Source organism: Tinamus guttatus, unplaced genomic scaffold (genome assembly GCF_059628265.1).
Source record: "Tinamus guttatus ecotype Peru unplaced genomic scaffold, ASM5962826v1 Tinamus_guttatus_pri_ptg000052l, whole genome shotgun sequence".
NCBI classification, from domain to species: Eukaryota; Metazoa; Chordata; class Aves; order Tinamiformes; family Tinamidae; genus Tinamus; species Tinamus guttatus.
In genome coordinates this window covers 445,594-469,955 of record NW_028288586.1, presented here as the reverse complement: position 1 = coordinate 469,955, position 24,362 = coordinate 445,594, and the positions used below count along the sequence as shown (strand labels likewise).

General features: G+C 44.4%; 1 protein-coding gene and 1 long non-coding RNA gene across 3 annotated transcripts in view; both read left to right on the top strand.

Annotated features, from left to right (window-relative positions):
- Positions 1 to 9,307: 9,307 nt before the first annotated feature.
- Positions 9,308 to 10,972, top strand: LOC148595860 (uncharacterized). Its single transcript, XR_015914403.1, has 2 exons — positions 9,308 to 10,695; positions 10,769 to 10,972. It is a non-coding gene; the product is annotated as an uncharacterized LOC148595860 (long non-coding RNA).
- A 51-nt stretch (positions 10,973 to 11,023) lies between these two features.
- Positions 11,024 to 24,362, top strand: part of PCDH7 (protocadherin 7) — a 266,355-nt gene continuing 253,016 nt past the window's right edge. For both annotated transcript variants that reach the window (XM_088539929.1, XM_088539928.1), the window contains exon 1: positions 11,024 to 14,818. In XM_088539929.1, the coding sequence (XP_088396055.1) occupies positions 11,654 to 14,818 (3,165 nt within the window). In that variant the 5' untranslated portion in view covers positions 11,024 to 11,653. The remainder of the gene's footprint in view (positions 14,819 to 24,362) is intronic.

Genomic DNA, 24,362 nt, shown 5'->3' with positions numbered 1-24,362 from the left:
GAACATGTAATAAAGTAAAATATTCAGTAGTTGCTTATTAAGTGGGTACCATTCATTCTGTGTATTTAATGAAAGTGGAAAAAGACAGTATGTGAATGTGTAATTAGATTGCAATCGAACAGTAAAATGGATGGCTCAAAGGTAGCTGAACTGAGGATCTTCTGACAGTATCAATTCTGATATTTTATAATTTCTGAGTGTTTGATGCAGGAATATGAATAATATGAATAAAGTGATGCATACGTTCTTGATCACCCAGACCGGGTCATATTGATATGTTGAATAAACCGTTGATATTCGAATAACTAAATAGTAAGTTGCCATTCTGTATGAGGGCCTGCATAGGGTAATTTTGTAGCGGGGTTTACTTATGTGACTAATATCTACTATTGCCCGAATTTTTTTCATCCTTTTGTCCATATTTAGATCCAACTTTCATCCCTCTGTGTCCAAGCCTGGCAGTTTCCTGCTCCTTATTGTCTTTTCCCAAAAGAGAGATTACATAATACCTGAGAGGAGTGGTTTCTGGGCAAAAAGTGGCAAGAAAATACTAGTCAACTATGGGTTAAACTACACCCAATTATTTGAATGAAATTTTGGGCAAATTTATTTTCTAAAAATTTAGAAAGTCTCTAATGCATGCATACATGAACTTTCATTTTTCAGTGGGTTAAAACTTGAACAAGCTTGTGCGAGGGAATTAAAATAGTCAGAAAAAATCCTCATAAAATTCAGTATCTTGATAAAGCTGAAGCTCTTGCTGAAATATATGAAAGTGCTGAAATTGTTTAAATAAGATTTTATGTAACTTTCACCATGGATAATATGATCTAGCTTCATCATCACAAATCATTGAATCAGTTTGCTTGACTTTATTTAAAAATTTGACTTAAGCTTCAGATCTAGAAGGAAGAAGTTATGTGCTCAGTAAAGTAATAAGCAACTAAAAATGGGGATATATTATAGGAAGTGTCATGAAGTCACAAGAGCTGATGTTATCATTCTTACTTATAACTATCAGAGTAGTAATAATACCAAGTGAAATCAATAACTTCTTCCAAGAATGGCACATTAGATGAAAACTGGAAAAAAAAAAAATTCTCATTACTTTGCCTTCATCAACTTTTTGGAACCATAGTAAGTTGAATATACCTACCTAAAACCACACTAAGTGTTGTATAGACTCCTTTAAGGGAAAAAAAAAATAGGTGATATTAGAAATAAGCTGAAATTTGTTTTGTTTGTTTGTTTTTTAAAAAACAGTTAATAAGTAAAAGAGGTTAAATAACTTGGTTTTAAAAAGTAGTTTCTCACAGCTGTGCAGATGCATAATTCTAAAATAGGAACCTTCTCAGATTTCTGAAATCTGATTTTCCTCATTTCTCCCTCATATAATTTTAATTGCATTTGTTAATAAAACAAAACTAAACAAAATAAAACAAAATAAAGCTCCCTTTCTTTACCCTCATATAATTCCTCTCTTTTTTTATTTCTTATTTTCTATTTCTATCTCTCAAGCCTTCTCTATGGTGCTTAATAGAAGATCTTCATGAAACAATTTATCGTACTGTCTAGATTTTGCTTGTTCATCAAGACCTTAAAATAAAAACAAAAGGATCACACCACTTTCTGTATACTCAGCCAGTAGCTGGTAACATCTCTCTTCATTTAGACTGACCTTTGATATTCTGGACAGTTCTATTCTTGTAAAATGCCAAACCTATGCATGTTTTCAGTTTCTTTTCACCTGATTTTACTTCTGTCTATGAATTTATGCAATCCTTTGGAGATGTTAATTCCTGTTTGTCAGAATATAACACCTCTTGTCCTGGAAAGGTCTACCTTTTTTTTTACCTGCTTTTTCACTCTCATTTTCCTTTTTTGACAGTGAAACATTTAAATTTGCAGAATAACTTACTTGCAGATGACTGATAGAGACAATACATAGGCAAAACATAGACAAGACAGACCCCCAGACAAGCAATAGCTAAATAGCAGAAAATATAAGCATTATATCATCTTATAGACTTCAACAAGGTATCAACCATAAGGCTTCAGATCTTATTAGAAAATTGCAGGAAAGGCAGCAGCTTCACTTTTGCAGAAACATCTTATGAATAAGCAAAACAAATACATAAAGACCTATTCACGCAGAGATGCCCACTGAATACGGATCTCACCCATCTGGATTCACAACAGTTTTAGATACAGTGTTTAATAGGAGAAGCATTAATGAGGATTGAAAAGATAAGGGATTGAAGCAGCTGACTGATCAGGAGAGGACATCAGGTTGTGACCTGTGTTTGTATCACTGAAAGGAAGTTCTTAGAGGAGTTCCTCCTTGGCAGTTATGGGGTAGATTTTTTTCACTACTTAAATTAAAAACTAGATTACAAAGTTGGAGCATGCTGCTGAAATCTGCTGATAACACAGGTTTGAGAATCAGTGAAAACATAAAAATATACAGGAAGAATCAGATGACCACGATGACTTCTATAATAGAAATGGGATTAAATTTAATAGTACAAAGAGCTATATAACAAGATTTCCTAGTATAAACTGGTGGCTCATCAGCTAGAAATGACAGAGAAAAAGAAAGAGCCAGAAAAATCAGTGAACCAGAGAAAGACTGTCAGCCACCAAAATGTGATGTAGCTATGAAAAAAATGCTAATGCAAGGTATTAGACAAGGCATTTCCAGGAAAGAAGGGGATTTTTAATACTGTCACATCAGGTGCAATATGTCCTTATGATGGAAATCATGAACGATTCTGAATTTCCATATTAGAGAAAGGTTCACTGAAACATTCACTAAATATGGAGCAGGTGAAGGGGAAAGCTGTCAGCATGATGTCATGAATGCAGAATTTACTTCATGAGAAGCCATTGAAAAATCTGTATTTTTGCAAGCCATAAAATGAAAGAATTGCTGTAAATACATGAATTTGAAAACAGATTTTGAGGCTCTTTATTGTGAGATCTTGAACTTTAGTATCAACACAAGAATGAATATATAAAAAATATAGACAAAATAAATTTAACCTCAAAAATCAAAACATTTCTAGCCACGTGAGGAATTCAGTTCCAGAAGACTGTAACTGTAAAAGTACTAATTGATTTTAAGAGGTACCTATGCACTTGTACTGGATTTATACAACATGAGTGAATGCAGTATTGGAGGATAGGACTCCCAAGGGTCCACCTCCAGTTTATTCTGAGTAATAAGCATGATCTCTGTGGACAAGCAAAATAACATTTACACCACCAAGTGGTTTAAAAGCATTTATTGTGATTAAAATGCACGTCATTTTCTTCTTCACTCATCTGCTTAAGATTTGCGTGAATGCTTTAGAAAACACTCACTCACTAGGTACCTAATGGAAAGATTATTTAGTTAAAGTACTTCTATTGACTTCTGCCTGCTCTGGATTAGGTTCTATATCCTTCCCTATCAACCAGCTGCTGCAAGCTTCCAATTCTATCACAGTATTAGATTGCTTTTCTCTTTTTCCCATGATCTTAAAAGGCAAAGATAGAGGTACAGTTTGGTTGCTCTGTCTGTTCTTTAATGTGCTTAGATTGCAGTTATTTCCTGCTGAGCCCTGGATGAGGTTTAGTTTGTTGAAGAGCAACTTTTAATAATCTCTCAGAATGAATGAACTGGAAGATATGTCAGGCTTCTCTCAGAAAATGAAAAAAATGTGAAAACTTATCAGTACCTCTCTTCTTGTATGTCATAAACCCCAACTCTGTACAGTACTTATTACTCTTATAAAGGAAGCTAAAAATGTAATTATGCCAAGGATGATCACCAAGAAAAAGGAAATTTCAAAATGGTTAAAATACACATAAAAGTATGGCTGCCTGTGCATATGGCGAAAGTGGAAGAGTGGCAGCAGGAAAACAAATGATTTCAGAGATAGACTACTGTAGTATTCCCCATGGGAAGAGTCCCTATTATCCCTTCTGTCTTATTTTGAAGTAGGGTAGCAATGCAAAACTTGGTTAAACCTGGTTGGTATGACAAAATACTTGGTAAAGGAGTTTCAATCACGGCAGAAGGCCAAACAAGGTCTAACAAGAAATCAACATCTTGGTCCTACTCTAAGTTACCTCCCTTGTCTCCATATTTATTTCCTTTATTATATAGGCACTATGTATTTATATAGCCGTCACTTCAGCTAGAGAGCAATAACTATTTTGATGAAGGAGATATAGAAACTTTAAAGTTCCCAAATAAATAGATGAGTATATGTGCAAGCTTAAAAATCACATTTTAGAGTATAACCAGTAACATATATTGAAAGTAAAGACATAAAAGGGAAACTGCTCTCCAGAATATTCAATTGTCCATAACAATATCTGAATTTTAAAATCAAATATTCTTTCTGTGAACTCTGCAAAGGTGCCATTTTTCTTGGGCATTTTCTCTTCTGTTCAACAGGCAGCTGACACAGTAGATTCAGGAAGACATGCCAGATCTTTTATGCTATACTGAATTACATTAATAATAAATTAAAGCTACACAGGATGCTCTAGTAGTATCAGAGAAAAAGATTTTATCATCTCCTAATTCTCATTTAAAAATTAAATAACACTTTAACTGTTAGCAAAAAATATTTGCAGCATCCTGCAGGCCCCAGAACTTAAAAAAATAATAATATTATGTCAAGAAGTTTTGAGGAGGGTGTAGAGGCAAAAATATTTTAGAAAATCTGTGGACTCAGTTTTGGTTATAACGGATGACTGATAGAAATATATGAGTACAATAGCTTGAGGATAATTCATTTCAATGCAACTACAAAAGTTTAGTATATTTTACTGGTTTCTATCAAGTTTCATGATGCAAGACTTTCTTTTGTGTGTGCAGTTCTCTGCAACACAAATTTCCTTTAAATTCTCTTCAGAATGGACTTCTGTGACTTTCCATCAGTCCATCAAATAAAAAAAAATAAGCAGTGCATTAAATAAAGAGGAAATAACTACCACTTATTCAAAGACAAATACTAAGGTGGATGCATAATATATTAAAAAATATGCAAATGCAAAACTGCATGGTCTGATGAACTAATCTGAAAAGACCTATTTGCTAGTGGCTTGCAGGGTGACTAAACAGGTCATTGTACTTTCCTCTATTTCACAGAGATAATCATCTTTTCTTTCCAAAACACTTTGAGACTTTCTATGTGCTCACTATAGATATCAGCACTGGAAACATTATACCAGAAAAGACCCTGCATTATTTCTGAGAGTAACTGAGTGTCCTGTGTGAGTGAATCCATAGAATAACAATTGTATCCATTTAATATTTGTAGTGAAAATGAACACATTTTCTCTCTTCGCCAGTGCCACTTAGTTCTCATACATTTCACTTAAATTAAATCCAACTTTAATTATCTCCCCTGAATGTCTCATTGTATCTCTTTTAGGTAGCATATATACTAATAATGCATAATGTCTCTCTAATTGTGTGCTATGAATTCAAAACTCACCTTAAATTGCATTTTTCCCCCTATAGTTTACTTCGCATGTAGAGAAATCAAACAAAAGTTTGATTAAAAAATAAGTCCACAGAATAACAGGCCTAGGTACAGCACTCATTTATATTCCTTCAAATTGAGGAAAGCCTGTGGTATATGAGGTATAAATTTAACCAAAATCTGCCTTACTTCATGCCAATCCATATGCTTTTCTAAAAAGCTTTCATTATTTTTCCCTTCTGCTTTTAAGCACAATCCACCTACCTTGCCTGGATAGTTTTGACTGGTTAGACTTTTTGTCAACATTCTTTCTGTAAATGACTTTTCGAAAACAAATCCTATAAAATTATTTTTAAAACAAAATTAAAAAGGGAAAAAAATCCACTCAAGCTGTGACTTGTAAAGAAGATAATATATACTATTAATATATCGGTAAACAGATCCACAGTCTCTTCTGCTAAATGTTATTTTAAAGCATTCTTTATGATTCTGAAAACTCAGAATGAATATGGAATCATGGTACTGCAAAAAAAAAAAACCTAAACAAACAAAAATATTTTGACTAAAACTGCAATATTAATTTAACCATGTGGTTATATTTTTGTAAGATTTAGCCACAAATATCCAACACGGATTGTTTTTGCTCTGTCAGGAACTTCTATAATGTATTATCTTCTTCTAAATTCGGGAGGAGTGAAGATTTAAACAACGTAACTGGTTCCACATCTGGTTTGCTTTAAGGTAAGTAACCACAAAAACAAACAGTTAATACCCGTTTAAAAGGAAATTTGCAGCTTCCTTATTTAAAGTCTTAGGTTTTAATATCCATCAGAAAGGCTGCTACTGCAATGAATATTTTAAACACTTCTGCCTATTACATGCTACTACACAGCAAGCATATCGGAAACGCTGTGAAAGACCCCGGGCAAGTGTCAGCACTCCCTATAATTCCGGCGACCTCCCAGGATATCCGCTGCCACGGGCTCAGGGAGCTCTGCGGCGGTCAGAGGGAGGTTGCGGCGGCCACGGGAGGTGAAGGGATCACGGCAGAGTTGCACCAAATCAGCAAGACACTTTCCAAAGAGGAAAGGTCACGGCAGGCTCAGCTGCCGCGGTGTCGTTTCCTCCGCTCGTCCCTTGGTGGAGTTCTTGAGTTAGTTTCTCCCCGCGTCAAACGGCTCTAACCGCTTTGTGTGCGGTTTTTCGCCGTTGCTCCCCCGCCTTCTGCTTTAGAATTGGCTGTCATGTTTACTGTTTTTAACCTTTTCCTCTATTATTATGAATATGTTACTTTATTTCAATGAAAGCCCACCTGAGTTTTTCAATGAAAGCCCACCTGAGCTTTTTTTTTCCCCTGCGAGAGCTTCTTCATTAGTGTTTGCGCGTATAAATATGTGTGTATACACATAGTATATTTATACATATGTACAATGTGTGTGTGTATATATACACGCATGGTATGTATATTATATATATATATATATATAATAAATATATACAACGCGTTTGTATCAATACACATTAACGTGTCTTTGTTAACCTATGTAGCGGTACACACGTGTCACTAGTCCCCTCTCTGTGACCCGGGCGGGCTCCCCGCTGCGGGTCCCGGCTGCGGAAACCCCGGGAGCCCCCGACCTTCCTCAGCTGCCGGCCCCGAACCGCGGCGGAACCGGCCGTGGATCGCGCTGCCCCTTCCAGCGAGGACTCCCCCGCCCGCCTGGGGCTCCCGGCGGATTCCCCCGCGGCTGCTCCGAGCATCAGGACGGAGCCTTCCCCGCACACGGCGCGGGGCTGGCGCTGGCGCTGCCTGAGGGTCCGTTTAAGGACACGAGCTCCTGTTTCCTCCCAGCTCTCCAGCCTCCCGGGCGATGTTATTTATTACCGGCGATCCCGCTTCTCACCAGACCGGGAGCACTGAGGCCGCGCCGGGGCTGAGCGCGCGCGGGCGCCATGCGCGCGCCCGTGTGTGTACATGTGTATATGTGTATATATGTGTGTGTATGTGCGTGTGTACGTGTGCACGCTGGGGCTGGCGGTTGTGCCGCGCACCAGGTCTGTCCGGGGGGCAGAGCCCCCGCTCGCTGCGCTGCGCTGCTCTGCGCTGCTCTGCGCTGCCAGCGGGCAGCTGCGAGCGCGGCCGCCGCGGAGCCCGGGATGGCGGCGCTGGGGGCGGAGGTGCCGGAGATTCCCCTCTCCCCCCGCCGACACGCGGCGCCGGGGCCGGGGGGAGCTCGGTCAGCTCCGACCTCCCCTCCCCGCAGCCGGGCACGTGGGCCGGGAGCAGCGCTGCAATCCACCATGCAGCGCACGTCGTGCCCATTTCCCACGCCGGCCGCCTGCCCTGGGGGAGAAAAGGAGGAGGAGGAAGGAGGGGGTGAAAGAAGAGGGAGGGGGGCCGTTACCTCTGCTCCGAAAGAGGAACCAATCCACTGTGAAGGACGCGGCACTCGCGAGCAGGAAAGGCATTGCACATTCAGAGAGAGGTTGCATGTGAAGACACTGCAAAAGAGAGAGAAGGGGAGGGGGGCCGAGGGGGGCGCAGACCGCATGTGAAAGGCATAGTGTCTGTAAGGGAGGCCAGAGAGGGGAGCGGGGAGGGAGCGCACATGGCAAGAGAAAGGAATCACTTATTCGCTGGAAGAATCAAGCTCTTGCAAAGCAGGCAGTAGTAGTAGAAGACATGGGAGACGACAGGGAAGGAGACGCAGGCGAGAGGCGAGGAGCCCATGCCGTGCAACAGCCCGGAATCCGATTAAAGTTTATGGCGGGGAGGTTAAAGGCGCTTTCATCCCGCCCCTCTTCTGGCGAATACATTAAGTTTCTTGGCTGCGTTTAACAGCACAAAGGAAAGGGAACAGCGGGAGCTTCGGGATGTAATTGTACTGCTAGTGCAGGGAGCCAGTGTAATGCAGTATGCTGGTATTCCTGCGTACTGGTATGTCTGGGTCTTACACACTGGGCAAAATTTCCTCCTCTTGGAGCTCCAGAACAGCGAGGGGGGAATTTTGATAAATGCAAGTTGGTTGGCAAATATAATAGGGATTTGGTATTAATCCTACTTAACCCGCTGCGAAGATGCTGAGCTCCCGAGCCCCCCTCCTCCGTCCGGGACTGCGGCGGTGAGCACTGAGCCTGCGCCGAGCCGCGCTTTCTCGCTGATGCTGCAGATATAAAGCCGAGTGTCTCCGGCACCAGCGGGGGAGGGTTTTCACGTCCTGGCAAAGCGGCGAGAGCGTCAGGGGCCGAAGCCGCCGCTGCTGCCGGCGGGGGAGCCTCCCGCCCCGCGGAGCGGGGGCAGCGGCTTCTTCCCCGGCGCGGGGTTTGGGCTGCGCGGGCCCGGCCCCTCCGCGGCTCCCCGCGGACAGAGGTGGCCACCTCCCCCCCCCCCCCCCCCCCCCACAGCACACACTGACTCCCCGAGTGACAGAGGCGCGCGGTGACCGCCGCTCTAAGCCTCCCCAGTGTCGCCCTCGCTCAAATATGTCCCCACCGCGAGGAAAAGAAAAAAAGCCATTAGCCTGTTTCAAGAAGAAGCCATTTGAGTGTTTCACACGCGTGGGGAGCCCGCGCTCCCCGCCGAGCCGCTTCCCGTGCGCGCCGGGCGGGAAGGGGAGCGGGGGCACCGGGCATCACCTCGAGCGGGGCCGCGGGCGACTGAGCGGCACAAAGTCAAAAGGAGACGCCAGCTAGGGACGCTAGAATAAACAAAGTTGAGCGGAGAGTTTTTAGCGTCAAAGTTTATTTCCCACTTACCCAGGTAGGTGACGCTACATTTTAGCAATCATCGAGGCAGCAAGCCTCTGTGCGGAAATAAATCTGTTACTTCTTACATGTGTTTATTCGCCTAAACCTCTCGCCCCCTCCCTAGCCTCCTTTTCTGAGGATTTTTTTTCCTTTTCTCCTAGGAAACCCACAAATACTGCTGAGAAGACACATTCTAATGATAGTAATAGGAAGAACATGAACACAAAACCCCAAAGGCTCGCACAGCACTGGGAAACAGGACGCGAGCCTGAGCTCTAAAGCAGCCCCCCTTTCTCCCTGGAGTTTTATCCAGTTCCAGTGACTGCAGCTATTTCACAGAAGAACCGACAGGGCAGGGAGAGGTGGGAATCTGTGCGAAGCGGCTTGTCTTACCAGCGTGATTCCGCAAAACGCAGAGCCCCGACCGTGCACCCGCTCTGCCTAAAGGAAAGGCGAATAAACATTAAAAAAAAAAAAAAAAAAAAACGTTGCTCGGTTCACAGCGTAAAGCGGAGGTGAGCAGGGAAAGGGTGGCAGATAATCACTACCGATCGCGGCTTAGGGAAGGCAACAGCAGCCACACTCTGGCATGCCGTGTGGATCGGTGCGGAGGACAGACCGGGGGTTTTGCCACGAGCAGCTATCCCGCTTGCAGCAAGAGCAGCAGCAGAGGCAGAGGGTAAGGCTGGGCTTTCTGGAGTGCAGCGCTTGACTCGTCCTCCCTCCTCCTCCTCCCTCCCTTCCTCCCTCCCTCTCTCTCTCTTTCTCTCTCTCCCTCTCTCTCTTTCTGTGTATGTAGCGCAGGCGGCTCTACTGCTGCAGCGTCAGGGAACAGCTACCGAGAGGCTTCAGCAGCTCCCACCACTTTGGGCAAACTTGCCGGTTTACTGCCTTTTTTTTTTTCCTCCTTTCCGAGTGGGAAGCTTCTCAGTTGCCATTCAACATTTTTTAAAGCACAAGCCGCTTTGCCGTGAAAGCGCCTGATCCGAGCCACACTTCTCTGAAAGGCACAGGAGGGAATACACAATTGCAGATTTCACCCGCCGTGGCGGTGCAGATCAGAGGAAACAACTGACTGATATCATTTTATTTGCAGGCAGGACTCTGCTTTTTTTTTTTTTTTTTTTTTTTTTTTTTTTGAAACCGCCTCGCGGCTCTTTTCCCCTCCCCTTTGCCATTCCGCTTATATGGATGTAATTCAGAATCTGTGTTAATTCACGTGGGGGATCCAGTTACATCTTGTTCCGCTCCGGGTATATTAACAAGGGACCAATAATCGCCTTTGGACACACAGCCTTGTTGCTAACCTTTGAACTGAGAGGATCAAGTTCAGATCTGGTTACCTGCATTGGGACGGGAAGGAAGAGGCGAGAGGGAGAGCGCGGGGGAGCGAGGCTGCAATCTCATTTGTGAGGCGCTCTCCGTGCTGCAGATCCAGACTGCTATAACACATGCAGTGCAAATGCAGGTAAGGCACACGCACGAACTGCGGATGCAAAAACAAACTTGGGACTGTGCTGTGTGTATGTTCGCATCTACAGCCTGGCAGATTGTGGGCAAGCGGCTTCTGCAGTTTCTGTATCGTTGCTTTGTGACTGATGACCTTGCGCAGAGTTGTTAAAAAAATCCTCTCCGGAGAAAGAGCTGAACATTTTAGGCGATCTCTGAAGATGGATTTGGGTGCTTTTCTGCCAACCAAAGGGGATATTCTATGGACTGCTCTGTAATACACGGGCTTCGTCTGCTATCAGTTGTACAGCTTCCGACATTTTTGGGATTTTTTGATTATTTTTCTTTACCCTTTTAATTATTGTTATTTTTTAAAAGAACTGGCCATTGCTAAGAGGATTTGGAGTTTCCCCGGACAAGAGCCCTTTGAATAAAGCGAATCACATTTTTTTTTCCTGTGTGTGCAGAGAGGGGGAAGAATAAAGCTAATGCCCTGGTCGTAAACGGCTGAACGAGCGAGCGAGCGAGAGAGAGAGAGCGAAGAGAGAGAGAGTGTGTGTGAATTGTAGTTAACTCTAGTGTCGAAGACGACGACCTGGGGGGCTTCAAATCGCACAGTGCTGCTCCTGCTTTTATTGCAAACCTTGCAAAGTGATTACAGTAAAATCAGAGAGGAGGAGGAAGAGAAGGGGGAGGAGGAGGAAAATCCCATCCTATCTGCCGAGATGAATCTTTAAAAAGCAAAATACACTGTCCCGTGAACTGTAAGTATATCGGCACTGGAAGGCAGGGAGAGCAGCAGAGGAGCCCGCAGCAGGGTTTTGACCACCAACTGCACCAGCCATGAGACATTAAGTTTCCAGGAAGAGAAGGATTTTATAATTGATCACCCGGACGCTCACCCTCGCTGTTGGCTCATCGGGGGAGTCTATTGGGGGTCGGGCGGGAGAAAGCGGAGGGGGCTTCTCGGGGCGAAGATGAGGAAGATGCGGACTCTCCTTGGCTTTGTGCATTGCTGCTGCTGCTGCTGCTTCTTGCTGCTTCTGCCTCCGCCGCTCTGGGTCAGCCTGGCGGCGGCCAAGCAGCTCCTGAGGTACCGGCTGGCCGAGGAGGGACCCGCCGACATCCGCATCGGCAACGTGGCTGCCGACCTGGGCATCGTGACGGGCTCTGGAGAGGTGACATTCAGCCTGGAATCGGGCTCCGACTACCTCAAGATCGATAACATGACCGGGGAGCTGAGCACCACGGAGCGGCGCATCGACCGCGAGAAGCTGCCGCAGTGCCAGATGATCTTCGACGAGAACGAGTGCTTCCTGGACTTCGAGGTGTCGGTCATCGGCCCCTCACAGAGCTGGGTGGACCTCTTCGAGGGCCGGGTCATCATCCTGGATATCAACGACAACACCCCCACCTTCCCCTCGCCCGTCCTCACGCTCACCGTGGAGGAGAACCGGCCCGTGGGGACCCTCTACCTGCTCCCCACCGCCACCGACAGGGACTTCGGCCGCAACGGCATCGAGCGCTACGAGCTGCTCCAGGAGCCCGGCGGGGACGGCGGCCGGCGCGGCGGCGGCGGCGCCTCGGCGGGCGCCGAGAGCGCCCTCTACCCCGGCGGCAGCAAGCGGCGGCAGGAGGCGGACGCGGCGCGGAGCAGCGTGTTCGAGCTGCAGGTGGCCGACACCCTGGACGGCGAGAAGCAGCCGCAGCTCATCGTGAAGGGGGCGCTGGACCGCGAGCAGCGCGACTCGTACGAGCTGAGCCTCCGCGTGCGCGACGGCGGCGAGCCGGCGCGCTCCTCGCAGGCCATCCTGCGGGTGCTCATCACCGACGTGAACGACAACAGCCCCCGCTTCGAGAAGAGCGTCTACGAGGCCGACCTGGCGGAGAACAGCAGCCCCGGGACGCCCATCCTGCAGCTGCGGGCTGCCGACCTGGACGTGGGGGTGAACGGGCAGATCGAGTACGTGTTCGGCGCGGCCACCGAGTCCGTGCGGCGCCTGCTGCGCCTCGACGAGACCTCGGGCTGGCTCAGCGTCCTGCACCGCATCGACCGCGAAGAGGTGAACCAGCTGCGCTTCACCGTCATGGCCCGCGACCGGGGACAGCCCCCCAAGACGGACAAGGCCACGGTGGTGCTGAACATCCGCGACGAGAACGACAACGTGCCCACCATCGACATCCGTAAGATCGGGCGCATCCCGCTGCGGGACGGCGTGGCCAGCGTGGCCGAGGACGTGCTGGTGGACACCCCCATCGCGCTCGTGCAGGTCTCGGACCGCGACCAGGGCGAGAATGGCGTGGTGACCTGCACCGTGGTGGGCGACGTGCCCTTCCAGCTCAAGCCGGCCAGCGAGGGCGAGGGGGAGCCGCAGAACAAGCGCAAGTACTTCCTGCACACCTCGGCGCCCCTGGACTACGAGGCCGTCCGCGACTACAACGTGGTCATCGTGGCCGTGGACTCGGGCAGCCCCAGCCTGTCCAGCAACAACTCCCTGCTGGTGCGGGTCGCGGACACCAACGACAACCCGCCGGTGTTCAGCCAGGCCGTGCTGGAGGTCTCCTTCCCGGAGAACAACTTGCCTGGCGAGCGCGTGGCCACCGTGGTGGCCACGGACGCGGACAGCGGCAAGAACGCCGAGATCACCTACTCGCTGGAGCCGTCGTCCCTCTCGGCCGAGGCGCCGGGCGGCCTCTTCACCATCGACCCGGACTCGGGCGACGTGTCGGTGCAGGCGGTGCTGGACCGCGAGCAGCGCGACACCTACGAGTTCCAGGTGACGGCGCGCGACAAGGGGGTGCCGCCGCTGCAGGGCTCCGCCACCGTGGTGGTGCGCGTGGCGGACCGCAACGACAACGAGCCGCGCTTCATGCAGGACGTCTTCACCTTCTACGTGAAGGAGAACCTGCAGCCCAACAGCCCCGTGGGCATGGTCACCGTCATGGACCTCGACAAGGGCCGCAACGCCGAGCTCAGCCTCTCCATCCAGCCCGGCGAGCACGACCAGGCCGCCGGCATCTTCTCCATTGAGAACGACACGGGCACCATCTACTCCACCGTCTCCTTCGACCGGGAACAGCAGACGAGCTACACCTTCCGGGTGAAGGCGGTGGACGGCGGAGAGCCGCCACGCTCGGCCACCGCCACCGTGTCCCTCTTCGTCATGGACGAGAACGACAACGCGCCCGCCGTCACCTTCCCCAGCAACAGCTCCTACACCGTGCTGCCGCCCTCCAGCAACCTGCGCACCGTGGTGGCCACCGTGGTGGCCACGGACGCCGACACCGGCCTCAACGCCGACCTCAACTATAGCATCGTGGGCGGCAACCCCTTCCGCCTCTTCGAGATCGACCCGGCCAGCGGCGTGGTGTCGCTGGTGGGCAAGCTGGCGCCCAAGCACTACGGCCTGCACCGCCTCGTGGTGCAGGTCAACGACAGCGGGCAGCCGCCGCAGTCCACCACGGCCCTGCTCCACGTCTTCGTCAACGAGAGCCTCTCCAACGCCACCGTGGTGGAGAGCCAGGTGGCGCGCAGCCTGCACACGCCGCTGGCCCAGGACATCGCCGGCGACCCGAGCTACGAGCTGAGCAAGCAGCGCCTCAGCATCGTCATCGGCGTGGTGGCCGGTATCATGACCGTGGTGCTGCTCATCCTCGTGGTGGTCATGGCCCGCTACTGCCGCTCCAAGGGCAAGCACGGCTACGAGGCCGGCAAGAAGGACCACGAGGACTTCTTCACGCCGCAGCCGCACGACAAGGCCAAGAAGCCTAAGAAGGACAAGAAGGGCAAGAAGGGCAAGCAGCCTCTCTACAGCAGCATCGTCACCGTGGAGGCCTCCAAGCCCAACGGGCAGCGCTACGACAGCGTCAACGAGAAGCTCTCGGACAGCCCCAGCATGGGGCGCTACCGCTCGGTCAACGGCGGCCCGGGCAGCCCCGACCTGGCGCGCCACTACAAGTCCAGCTCGCCGCTGCCCACCGTGCAGCTGCACCCGCAGTCCCCCACCGCCGGCAAGAAGCACCAGGCCGTGCAGGACCTGCCGCCGGCCAACACCTTCGTGGGCGCCGGCGACAACATCTCCATCGGCTCGGACCACTGCTCCGAGTACAGCTGTCAGGCCGGCAGCAAGTACAGCAAGCAGGTAAGAGAGCCGCGTGTCCCCGCCGTAACCCCGCATAGGTACAGGCACACGCACCACACACACACACACGCTGCGGGATCCCCCTCCCGCCTCCCAGAGCTCCACAGGCGCCCAGCCCAGCCCATGCACACCAAAACACAGCACGCAGGGAGGACAGTCAGGAAATCGCGCTTCTTTTCCTTTTTTTTCCCTCCTTTTTTTTTTGGCTGGCTGACAACGGCGGCCGCGCCGCCTCTCTGCGCCGGCCCCGCCCCCGGGGGCGCCTCGCCCCCACCCGAGCGCGCAGCAGCCGCGGGGGGAGGGGCGACGGGTAACGGCCGCCGCCAACGGCCAGCGCGGCGCGTGGGTGGCTGCGCGAGGCGGGTGGGCGAGCAGCGCGGGCCGTCCCGCCGCGGGGCCGCCGGCTCAGCCCTCGCCCCTCGTTAGCGCCCATTGAAGGCGAGAAAAGGCTGATGGCAGCAGATAGGAGGAAGAAGACCCCTTCTCCCGCCCCGGGCCCTTTAGAGACCCTCGCGGGGGGAGGCGGAGGCCGAGCTGCCCCCGGGCGCAGGGAGGGCGAGCTGCCGCCTCACTGCGGGGGAGCCGCGCGTTATGGGCTACGCGCGACTGCCCGAGCACACGCGCCTCGGAAGGCCGCGTGTGAATGTGCAGCCTTTGAAGCGTTAATGGCTCTAATTATCGGGTCGTTCATTAAGGTCAAAATCCCATAATAATCTACAAGCCTCCCCGTGATCTAATTTACACCATTGGTATTTCACTGGGTTCAGCAGGGGCTCTAAATACAGTGATGCAAGCGAGCACTGAATCAGGCCCATATATATATATATATATATATATATATATATATATATATATATGTATGTATTTCCCACACGAAATTCATTAAGGCACACCACCAAGGGGCCTTCGTTTGCGTGCTCAGCTCCTGCATAGCTCTGCCTACAGCTGCTGCTGACTTCAGTGAGGCCCTCGGAGGGAGGTGTCCCTTCGTTTAAGAGTGCCACAAGTGACTGGCTCTGATCTTGGCTCTGCTCACTGAGATCGGTTCAGTGAAGCTCTGAAAGCCTAAAACTGCGACAAGAGGTACTTCTTTACAGTCCCCGGAATAAAACAGGGATGCCACAGTGGGGATCACGCCCCAGGGAATGTGCTAGTGTTACTTTATGAGAGACTGTATTTTATAAGACACATATGTAGCCTGAACAGAGATATATTTTCTGAGATATAATATTTGAGTGATTGTAAAATAAGATAAATGATACACATTTTATGATTTCCATTACATCTCTCCAGCTAATATACATGTTCAGAGAGTTTTCTCAGCCACAGTGCCTGATACACAGGGATCTAAAGATAGCTGATTCGTGCAAATAGGGAGCCAAGTCTGGAACAGGGAAATTCTGACTAGTTTGACCAAAAACGCTTTATTTTCAACTTATTAACATGCAAATATGGTGTACTATGGCATTTTCTTGTACTTTGAGACATCTGCTAGGCTGCTAGATTTGAAATTTTACAGTGTGTAACCAGTATTTGCATTCTGCTTACAAATTCTTAAAATAATGCAATAGGAATAATAAGAACAAGTTCTTAAAATAATGCAATAGGAATAATGCAATATTCACTGTATGAACCACTCAGGCCTCCGGTCCGCCAAAAATGTGTGATTGATGTAGTATCTGCCACTATTTTTGTGTATGTTGTTTTACAAGGCGTACAGACGTTTTATAGAACATTTGACACAGTAGTTTCTGGCTGATACATTTCATTAGCTCTCTCCTGGAGAGAACATTACAGTTTCAGTTTGAAAATATAGTCCATATAAAATATGAAGTACTAAGAAAGTTCCCAATATTACATCTGGTAACATTTATTAAGTACATAGTAGACAGATTATGACTTTTTTAGTGAACATTAACAACAAAGTAGAAGTGGAACCTATGTGAACCACATATTAAATCTTTCTCACTGATGCAATTCATCTAAACATACAAATTAAAACCTGTCAAAAGTGTAATTTATTTTTAATGGAAAAAGTGCCTTGAAAGGTAAATGCAGGAATGACAAAGGAATGATAAAGACCACGCAGATGACTGCTTTGCCTGATAAAAACATTCTTTGAGAGTATATTACAAAAATATATTTTGCTTTGAATTATTTAACATTCTTTAAAGACATATTTTTGATATACAATACATTAAAAGACTTTTTAGTAGAAGAAAATGGCTTTATTACAGTTTCACTTACCACAATCAAACTGAAAGAAATACATTCTGAATTGCTCCATTATTTATTTAGCTTGGTACGAATCCAGGTTCTCAGTGTCTGACAGTACTTTTTTTTCTGTGCTAGATGTCTAATTTGTTATGAAAGTTAATTTAGCTGAATAGCTTACAGCTGATATTCTAATGCCGTATCTTCTTATTTTTAAGTATGCTGAAAGTTCTTGTGCACCTGTTAAGCATGCACATAAGCTAAGGAAAGTTTTCAGGAAATAGTAAGGGTAATGCTAAATAAAAGCATTTGTAGAAGAGGCCAGTATACACAAGTTTCTGTTATAGTTTTCCTGTAGGTACCTGCCAACTTGTTACTGCGTGACACATCAATTTGTGCATGCTTTTGCATAATATCTTAAGGCATTAAGGCATATATGCATAAATAGTACAGAGAATTTACATGTCTCAAACATTGACAGTGGAACGTTTGTTAATTTATCGGGCCACAGTGCTAGTATTTTAGTATTATGCTTTTCAGCATAATGTTTAGAGAGAAATGTGGAGCAGTTATAAATAAATCACTATGATTTGGTGTTATACGAGATAGTTCTGTAGTTCAGCTGTACATGCCTGCTTTGACTAATGATTCCTGCTTTTGTTCCAAGGACACATTAGAAGGTTTATAAAGTTTTAAAATGAGTAAGTTGACAGAGCAGGAAGTATGCGTTCTAGGTACTATAGATGAGAGCGATACTCATTTACCATTAATGTAATTAGAATCAGTAATTGATACTTTTGTATATAGCCACCAGGAAATGAAGTCTCATCTTACATGACTGATTGGTGTGCCCAAATGAGTACAAATTGTTTTTGTTGTGATTATGTGAGGTTTCCTTCTGGAATACCTCACATGAGTTCACAAGTGCATCTTGTTTGATACAGTATTACATAGGAGAACATAAATGTAGAAGGCTTAAAAAAAAGCCAATTTGTAACTCTCCCCTTTCTTAAATTAAATATTTAAGTGTAAGGCTTAAAATGAAAATATTGAAGACTTAACATTTTATATACACTTTTTTTTCCCAATCTTTCACATGTTTATTGTTTATTTTGAAAGGTACTGTTCTCTTTTTTTTTGCATGATACCACTCTCCAAAATACTCTTTTAGGTCCTAGTTTAGCAATTCAGTTCAGTAAAGGTCTTACATGTCTACTTAGTGGTAAGCAAATGTTTAAATTCCTTAGGATTCATTAGCTCTTAAGCACTTGCGAAAAGTTATATACAAAAGTATTTTCCTGAATGGGGATGGGTTTAAGGTTTTTTTTTTTTTTTTTTTTTTTTTTTTTTCCTGGATCACAGATTTAAAATCCCAGCCCGCAAGATGCTGAACATTGGCTGTCAGGAGCTTGGCTGCTATTAACTTTCAGCAAAGACAGAGATAAGAAATCTCAGTGTATTATAGGGATCACTTTGCAGCTTGGAGGATTACATCCTTCATCATAATTTTAAGTCATATTTTTAAAATGTAAATACTTTTTTGTTTTCCTATGTTAGTAATAAACATAACTTTATAAAATATGCTGTTTTCTTCACATTGTCTCATAGTGCAAAATGATGGCATTTGAGCAGGTTTCTTTCACTGAAACTTTCCATTGTGAATATGAGATTTGCACATTAACAGCCATTGTTTGAAGACCAGACCCTTTACAAGCTGGTTTTGCTTGCATCCTTTGGCCCATCATTGTATCGTGCTTTCTTTTCTCTTTGCTCTGTTCTACAAACAATAACTGACTATTTAAAATACTGCCATTTTTGCACATGTATATTTTCAGAGATATAATCCTTAGTAGGATTAGAAGAAGCAGTATAGGTGTTTCTGAGTAACATTTTCTCTGCTTGGGGTGTGCTGCTTCCTGGCCAATTCTGTAGTCCTTTATGAATTATCTTTACGCCTTTTCTGGTTATAAATACACTGTGAAGAAAAATATAAACCAAAATGTCAATTTCCTTGCAAATACATACATGTAACATGGCCTTATCAGGACTCCATATTCATGCATTAAGAGGGCAATCAGTTTAACTGTGCAGGAAAGCATTGTCTTTTTTTCTTGCTATGTACACACATGTACACACATAGACAGATATCAAAGACTATTTTTAATAATAACAAGAAAGTCTCAAGAACAAAGATCGTTACAGCTTTCTGCTTAGCAAATGTCCTAGAGCATGATAAGTGTAACAATGGTATGGTAGCAATCCAATATAGGCACAAAATATGAGAACATTTTCATCATGTATAAATATTTACATTGAGGACTTCTTTCAGGTACTTAGTCATAGAACTGTTTCTTGTAAAGTGTCCAGAAGCGTGTTTCAATTTTCTGTTCTCAATTTACATCATAACACATACTTTACAATTTTTTTTAAAGGCCAATTTTGACCATTAGTAACAAATGGTAGTGAGGAAGGTACTAATCAAACACAGAGGGGATATGGTGTTGATGCTTTAATTATCTTTATTTAACACAAAGTGTTCCACTGATAAGTACAGTCTTTATTTTTTTGCTCCTCAGTGAAATAGGCTTGTATACTGTGCAAAAGACCAAGTTACCACTGAAACATTCTGCATTCCCAGGAGATGTACCGTGCCAAAAGGGACAGGATCTGAGTAAAAGAGGATTCATGCTTTGAATAAGTAAAGAAGTGTACTATTATAGGCAAGGCGTAAAAAGAAACATCTTTAAAAGGATAGCATCTGATTTATCAACTTAGACAGCTCTCGCATTGTACATACGGATATGAACCTGGGTTGTAACTATGATTAGCAACTCACTAACTAGCTGGGTTTCAGAGAAGTACCTGCTCTGGTGCTTTGGGCACATTCTCCTTTAATAATTTTGTTTTGAAAATTTTAGATTGTTTATGTAGTTAGTGATCTACTGGACTGCTTTGAAATGCAGTACTTACTTACCATTTGGATTTTGCATGAAAATACAATGGAGAATCATCAAACGGCAAAAATAGTTGGCGTTCTGTGCTTCTGAGCTTACTAAATACTTCACAACCACTGTGAACTCTAAACTATATTCGCTGAACATTTTAGTATTTAGTTAACACAACATGTCATCTTAATTTTCTTTGGCTACATATACAGGAAATATTGATGTGGACATTTGAATAATACAGTATCTAACAGCCTGGCTTTAGGCTTAAGCGATCTTAGCATGTCTGCATCTAACAGATATCTACAAATTGTTAGAACTGCAAAAGTATTTTTTTTTCCAGTCCATGTAATTTCTGCTCCATACTTACTAATTTTTGTTTATTATACTTTCAGGAGGTGTTCATATCTCACTAAATATTCACTTTTTCTATATTTTCTACCTGTTTTTTTTTTTTTTTTTTTTTTTTTTTTTTTTTTTTTGCCATAAGAGAAGTTTTGTTATTTGAGGTTTATCAGATTTTGGACCTTTATTACACTAAATAATTATTTTAATCAATAATTAAAACTGATATGTAGGCCAAAGTTACTATCCAGAATAGATTTTTTTTTTTTAGTATATGAGCTTGAATTATTTCAGTTTTTGACCATGTTTCAGTTTTGACCATGTTTCAGTTTTTGACCATGAGGCAGCAGTGTGCCCTCGTGGCCAAGAAGGCCAATGGGATCCTGGGCTGCATTAAGAAGAGCATCTCTAGCAGGTCGAGGGAGGTGATCCTGCCCCTCTACTCAGCCCTGGTGAGGCCGCATCTGGAGTATTGTGTCCAGTTCTGGGCTCCACAGTACAAGAGGGATGTGGAGCTGCTGGAGAGAGTCCAGCGCAGGGCTACAAGGATGATCAGGGGCCTGGAACATCTGCCCTATGAGGAGAGGCTGAGGGAGCTGGGCCTGTTCAGCCTGGAGAAGAGAAGGCTGAGAGGGGATCTAATCAGTGTATATAAATACCTCAAGGGAGGGAGTGCAGAGGACGGGGATGGTCTCTTTTCAGTGGTGGCCACTGATAGGACTAGAGGAAATGGCCGGAAACTGAAACATCAAAAATTCCATAGGAACTTAAGGAAAAATTTCTTACCAGTGAGGGTGACAGAGTGAACAGGCTGCCCAGAGAGGTTGTGGAGTCTCCTTCTCTGGAGATCTTCAAAACCCGCTTGGATGCAGTCCTGTGCCACGTGCTTTAGGTGTCCCTGCGTATGCAGGGGGGTTGGACTAGATGATCTCTAGAGGTCCCTTCCAACCCTAAGCATTCTATGATTCTATGATTCTATGATTCTATGAACCATGATTGTAGTACATATGCATGCATATGCATGGGGTGTATGTGTGTCCATGCAGTTTACTGAGGAATATTTTGCTGATGTGGACTGTACAAATCAAGTTACTTTAACAGTGTATTTTGCATGGCCCAACAGCAGTGTTAGAAGGACATAAAAATACTGCTATTAAAAATATTTTTGAGCATATTATTGCAGTTGGTGTGAAAATGCCCAGTCCTGTCTAGCCTTGTTAACTTCCTGTCTTATGTAGTGCACTGGGTAAATAGTACAGCCAAATATACCTACATCCTTTCAAGCTTTTTCTTATTTATACTAAGTTGCATATTTTGAATTTTTTAAACCTTCATTAAATCTAGGTAAAAATAATATGTGAATTTAAGATCTCCGTAAAACCAGAGATGAAGTAAAATTAGAAGGTCTGTTTGGGCTTTGACGTTAAAGAAAAAAGTAGAGAGAAGAGAGAAGGGAGAACATAGACATAATGTGCAAAACCAGGACTTCCTGTCTTCCCTATACTTCAGGCAGCAGAGGCTTTCTGAGGTCATTCTTGTCTGTTGAGCATGATAAAATGTCACACTAATGCTGGAATAAGTAAGGTTAATTGGGACACCTAAAATATGATTTACAACAATAAAAGAGAAAGCATGTAAAACATTTATTTCTTATTTTAGTGATCTCAGATATTTCTGGAGCAACTTGTAGGTCATGTACAGATATCAAAATCTCAAAAACCGATCGTATCAATGCATCAGTTAGGCAATTTCCTAAATGTGTAAGTGACATTGGAATTATCCTGAAAACTGTACTGATAATGAATCATTTTCTTACTCTTACATATAAAGTCACAAAGTTTTTGAGACATCTGTACAGAGCTGCACTGGTAGAGGTACAACACAAAACCTGCGTTCCTCTGGGAGAAGCTCAAGGTCAGACCAAAAAGCTGTCACCAACTCACTCATTAAATCATAAAAATAAAAAACACTCTTTGATGACTCTGTAAATTTAAGGCATATTGGTAAGGTTGAAAATGATTTTTAGATTATTAACTTTAGTATAGTTTTCAAATGTGTGTGCCATACACATGACTATTAATAGCACACGCCTATGTCAAAACATGTTCATATATATACACTCAGGTTAAGTTAGAAGATTATTTTTGAATTGGCACAAACTGTTTCTATTTTTATAGAAACAATAGTGACATCAGGTCTTTTCTGAGTTTTCATTCATCCTCAGAAATACCAGGCTGGTGTTTTGTCTCATGTTGTGTTCAACTATGGGTATTTCTACAAAGTTGATAAAAATAACAAATATCAATCGCTATAAGTTAGATTCAGCTGCCTTATATTAGAATAAAATTTAAATACAGGAGACAATGTTATATACTGTGCATCCAGTCTCATTTAATTTATGAGCACTTGTATATGTATAATTTGGAAGATATGGAGAGGAGGTTTTCATCATATATTAAATTGAAATGTGAAAATATCTCTTCAACAGGAATGATGTAGTGTCAGTGAAATTTCAAAAAGTATAAAAGTATTTTGCTCTTGAACGCGTTCTTGTGCAAAATGGTGGTGCAACAAGCGTATGTTCTTCATACCAACTTCAGTGTTGGTCATGGTACTATTCATGCATGTGCTAAACTTTAGTAGGCATATGTAGGCAGACACATGGGAAAGATTTGGCTTGAAAATTCCTATCTACTTTATAAAGCAAAACTTGTCACTCGGATGAGATCATGGCTGCTCTGTGACGAGAGCTGGCTATTTGCATAGGCAAATGCATTTGGAAGTCCTTTTCTGAACACTAAATTTAACCAAGAGCAAATACTTTAGTAGGCTAAAATCTTTCTAAAGAGCAGATATAAAAATGGAAATAAAGATAGTGAAGCGGCTGGTGAAAATGAGAATTCCCCCATCCTTTTCACAGGGATATTTTAAGTCCCTATTTTTTCATTTTTGTTTTTCATAACATCTTCTATTTTTGTTGCTTTCAATGTGTATTTGGTCTCATTCTCCAGAGTGCCGTTCCTGTTCTGAGTGATTTTATGTTGTAGAATTTCAATAATGGTGAATCACTTTCCTTGTTTCTTTCCACGTGTTCTGAATTGGATCTAATGACATACATGTGCCCTATGTGACGGCAACAAAAGCTACTCATCATTCAGTGAGCTCAGAGAAGAAAAACTATTTTAGATGAGTCTGCAATTATGTTATAGTTGCAGCACAGGTTTGCAGAAGGGCAATAATTGATTCCTTTGAAAGAAAAGCATTTATTCCATTTTCAAGTAGTATTGTAAATTCTTTTACGGAAGGAATAACTGCTCTGGTAACTGAAGTCTCTATTTAATACAGGTCACTACATGCTCAGTCACTGAACCTCAGCTCCGATCTTGGGTCATAACTGTCATGTAGATTTAGAAAACTCATTCATAAGGCTTCTTTGACTATATACTTACAATTTTATTCTGCTGCCTGCAACTTAACGGCCTGGATATATCACTTCATTTCAGGGGAAGTCTTTCTGAATATGAATAGAGCTAGACTATTTCTAGAGCAAGTATTAATTCATACAAGTCAAAGTGGCAACACTGAATGTGAAACAGAGCAGTGTCCTAGTGGCTTTAAATTCTAAGCGTTTTTCCTAGAGATTACAACATGTAGTCTGGATCTTGTAAGTTACCCAATTGTTGTTCTGTACTTACAAAATAGAGTAGGATACGGTATCTGAAGTATTTAGCAAAGTACAGATAAGAGTAGCACCTTATAAAACGAAGTATTTTATGTGGCAAATAACTACCACATAGGTGCAGCAGATGTTTCACCAGGATATAGATTTATGAAATGTATGGTAGTAGATTCAGTATCAGTATCAGTAGATTCAGACTTTACACCAGCAGCTCATCTGAGCAGCTGCAAAATCAATGTAGGTAGATAAAGTGGTGTAACACAGTCATTCAGCATGTTTGAATTATATAATTCTGTATGTTGAATTGTGTGATGTGTTATTAGAAAGGATGTGCTGCCTGAATGATTGTGCTGTATGAGAT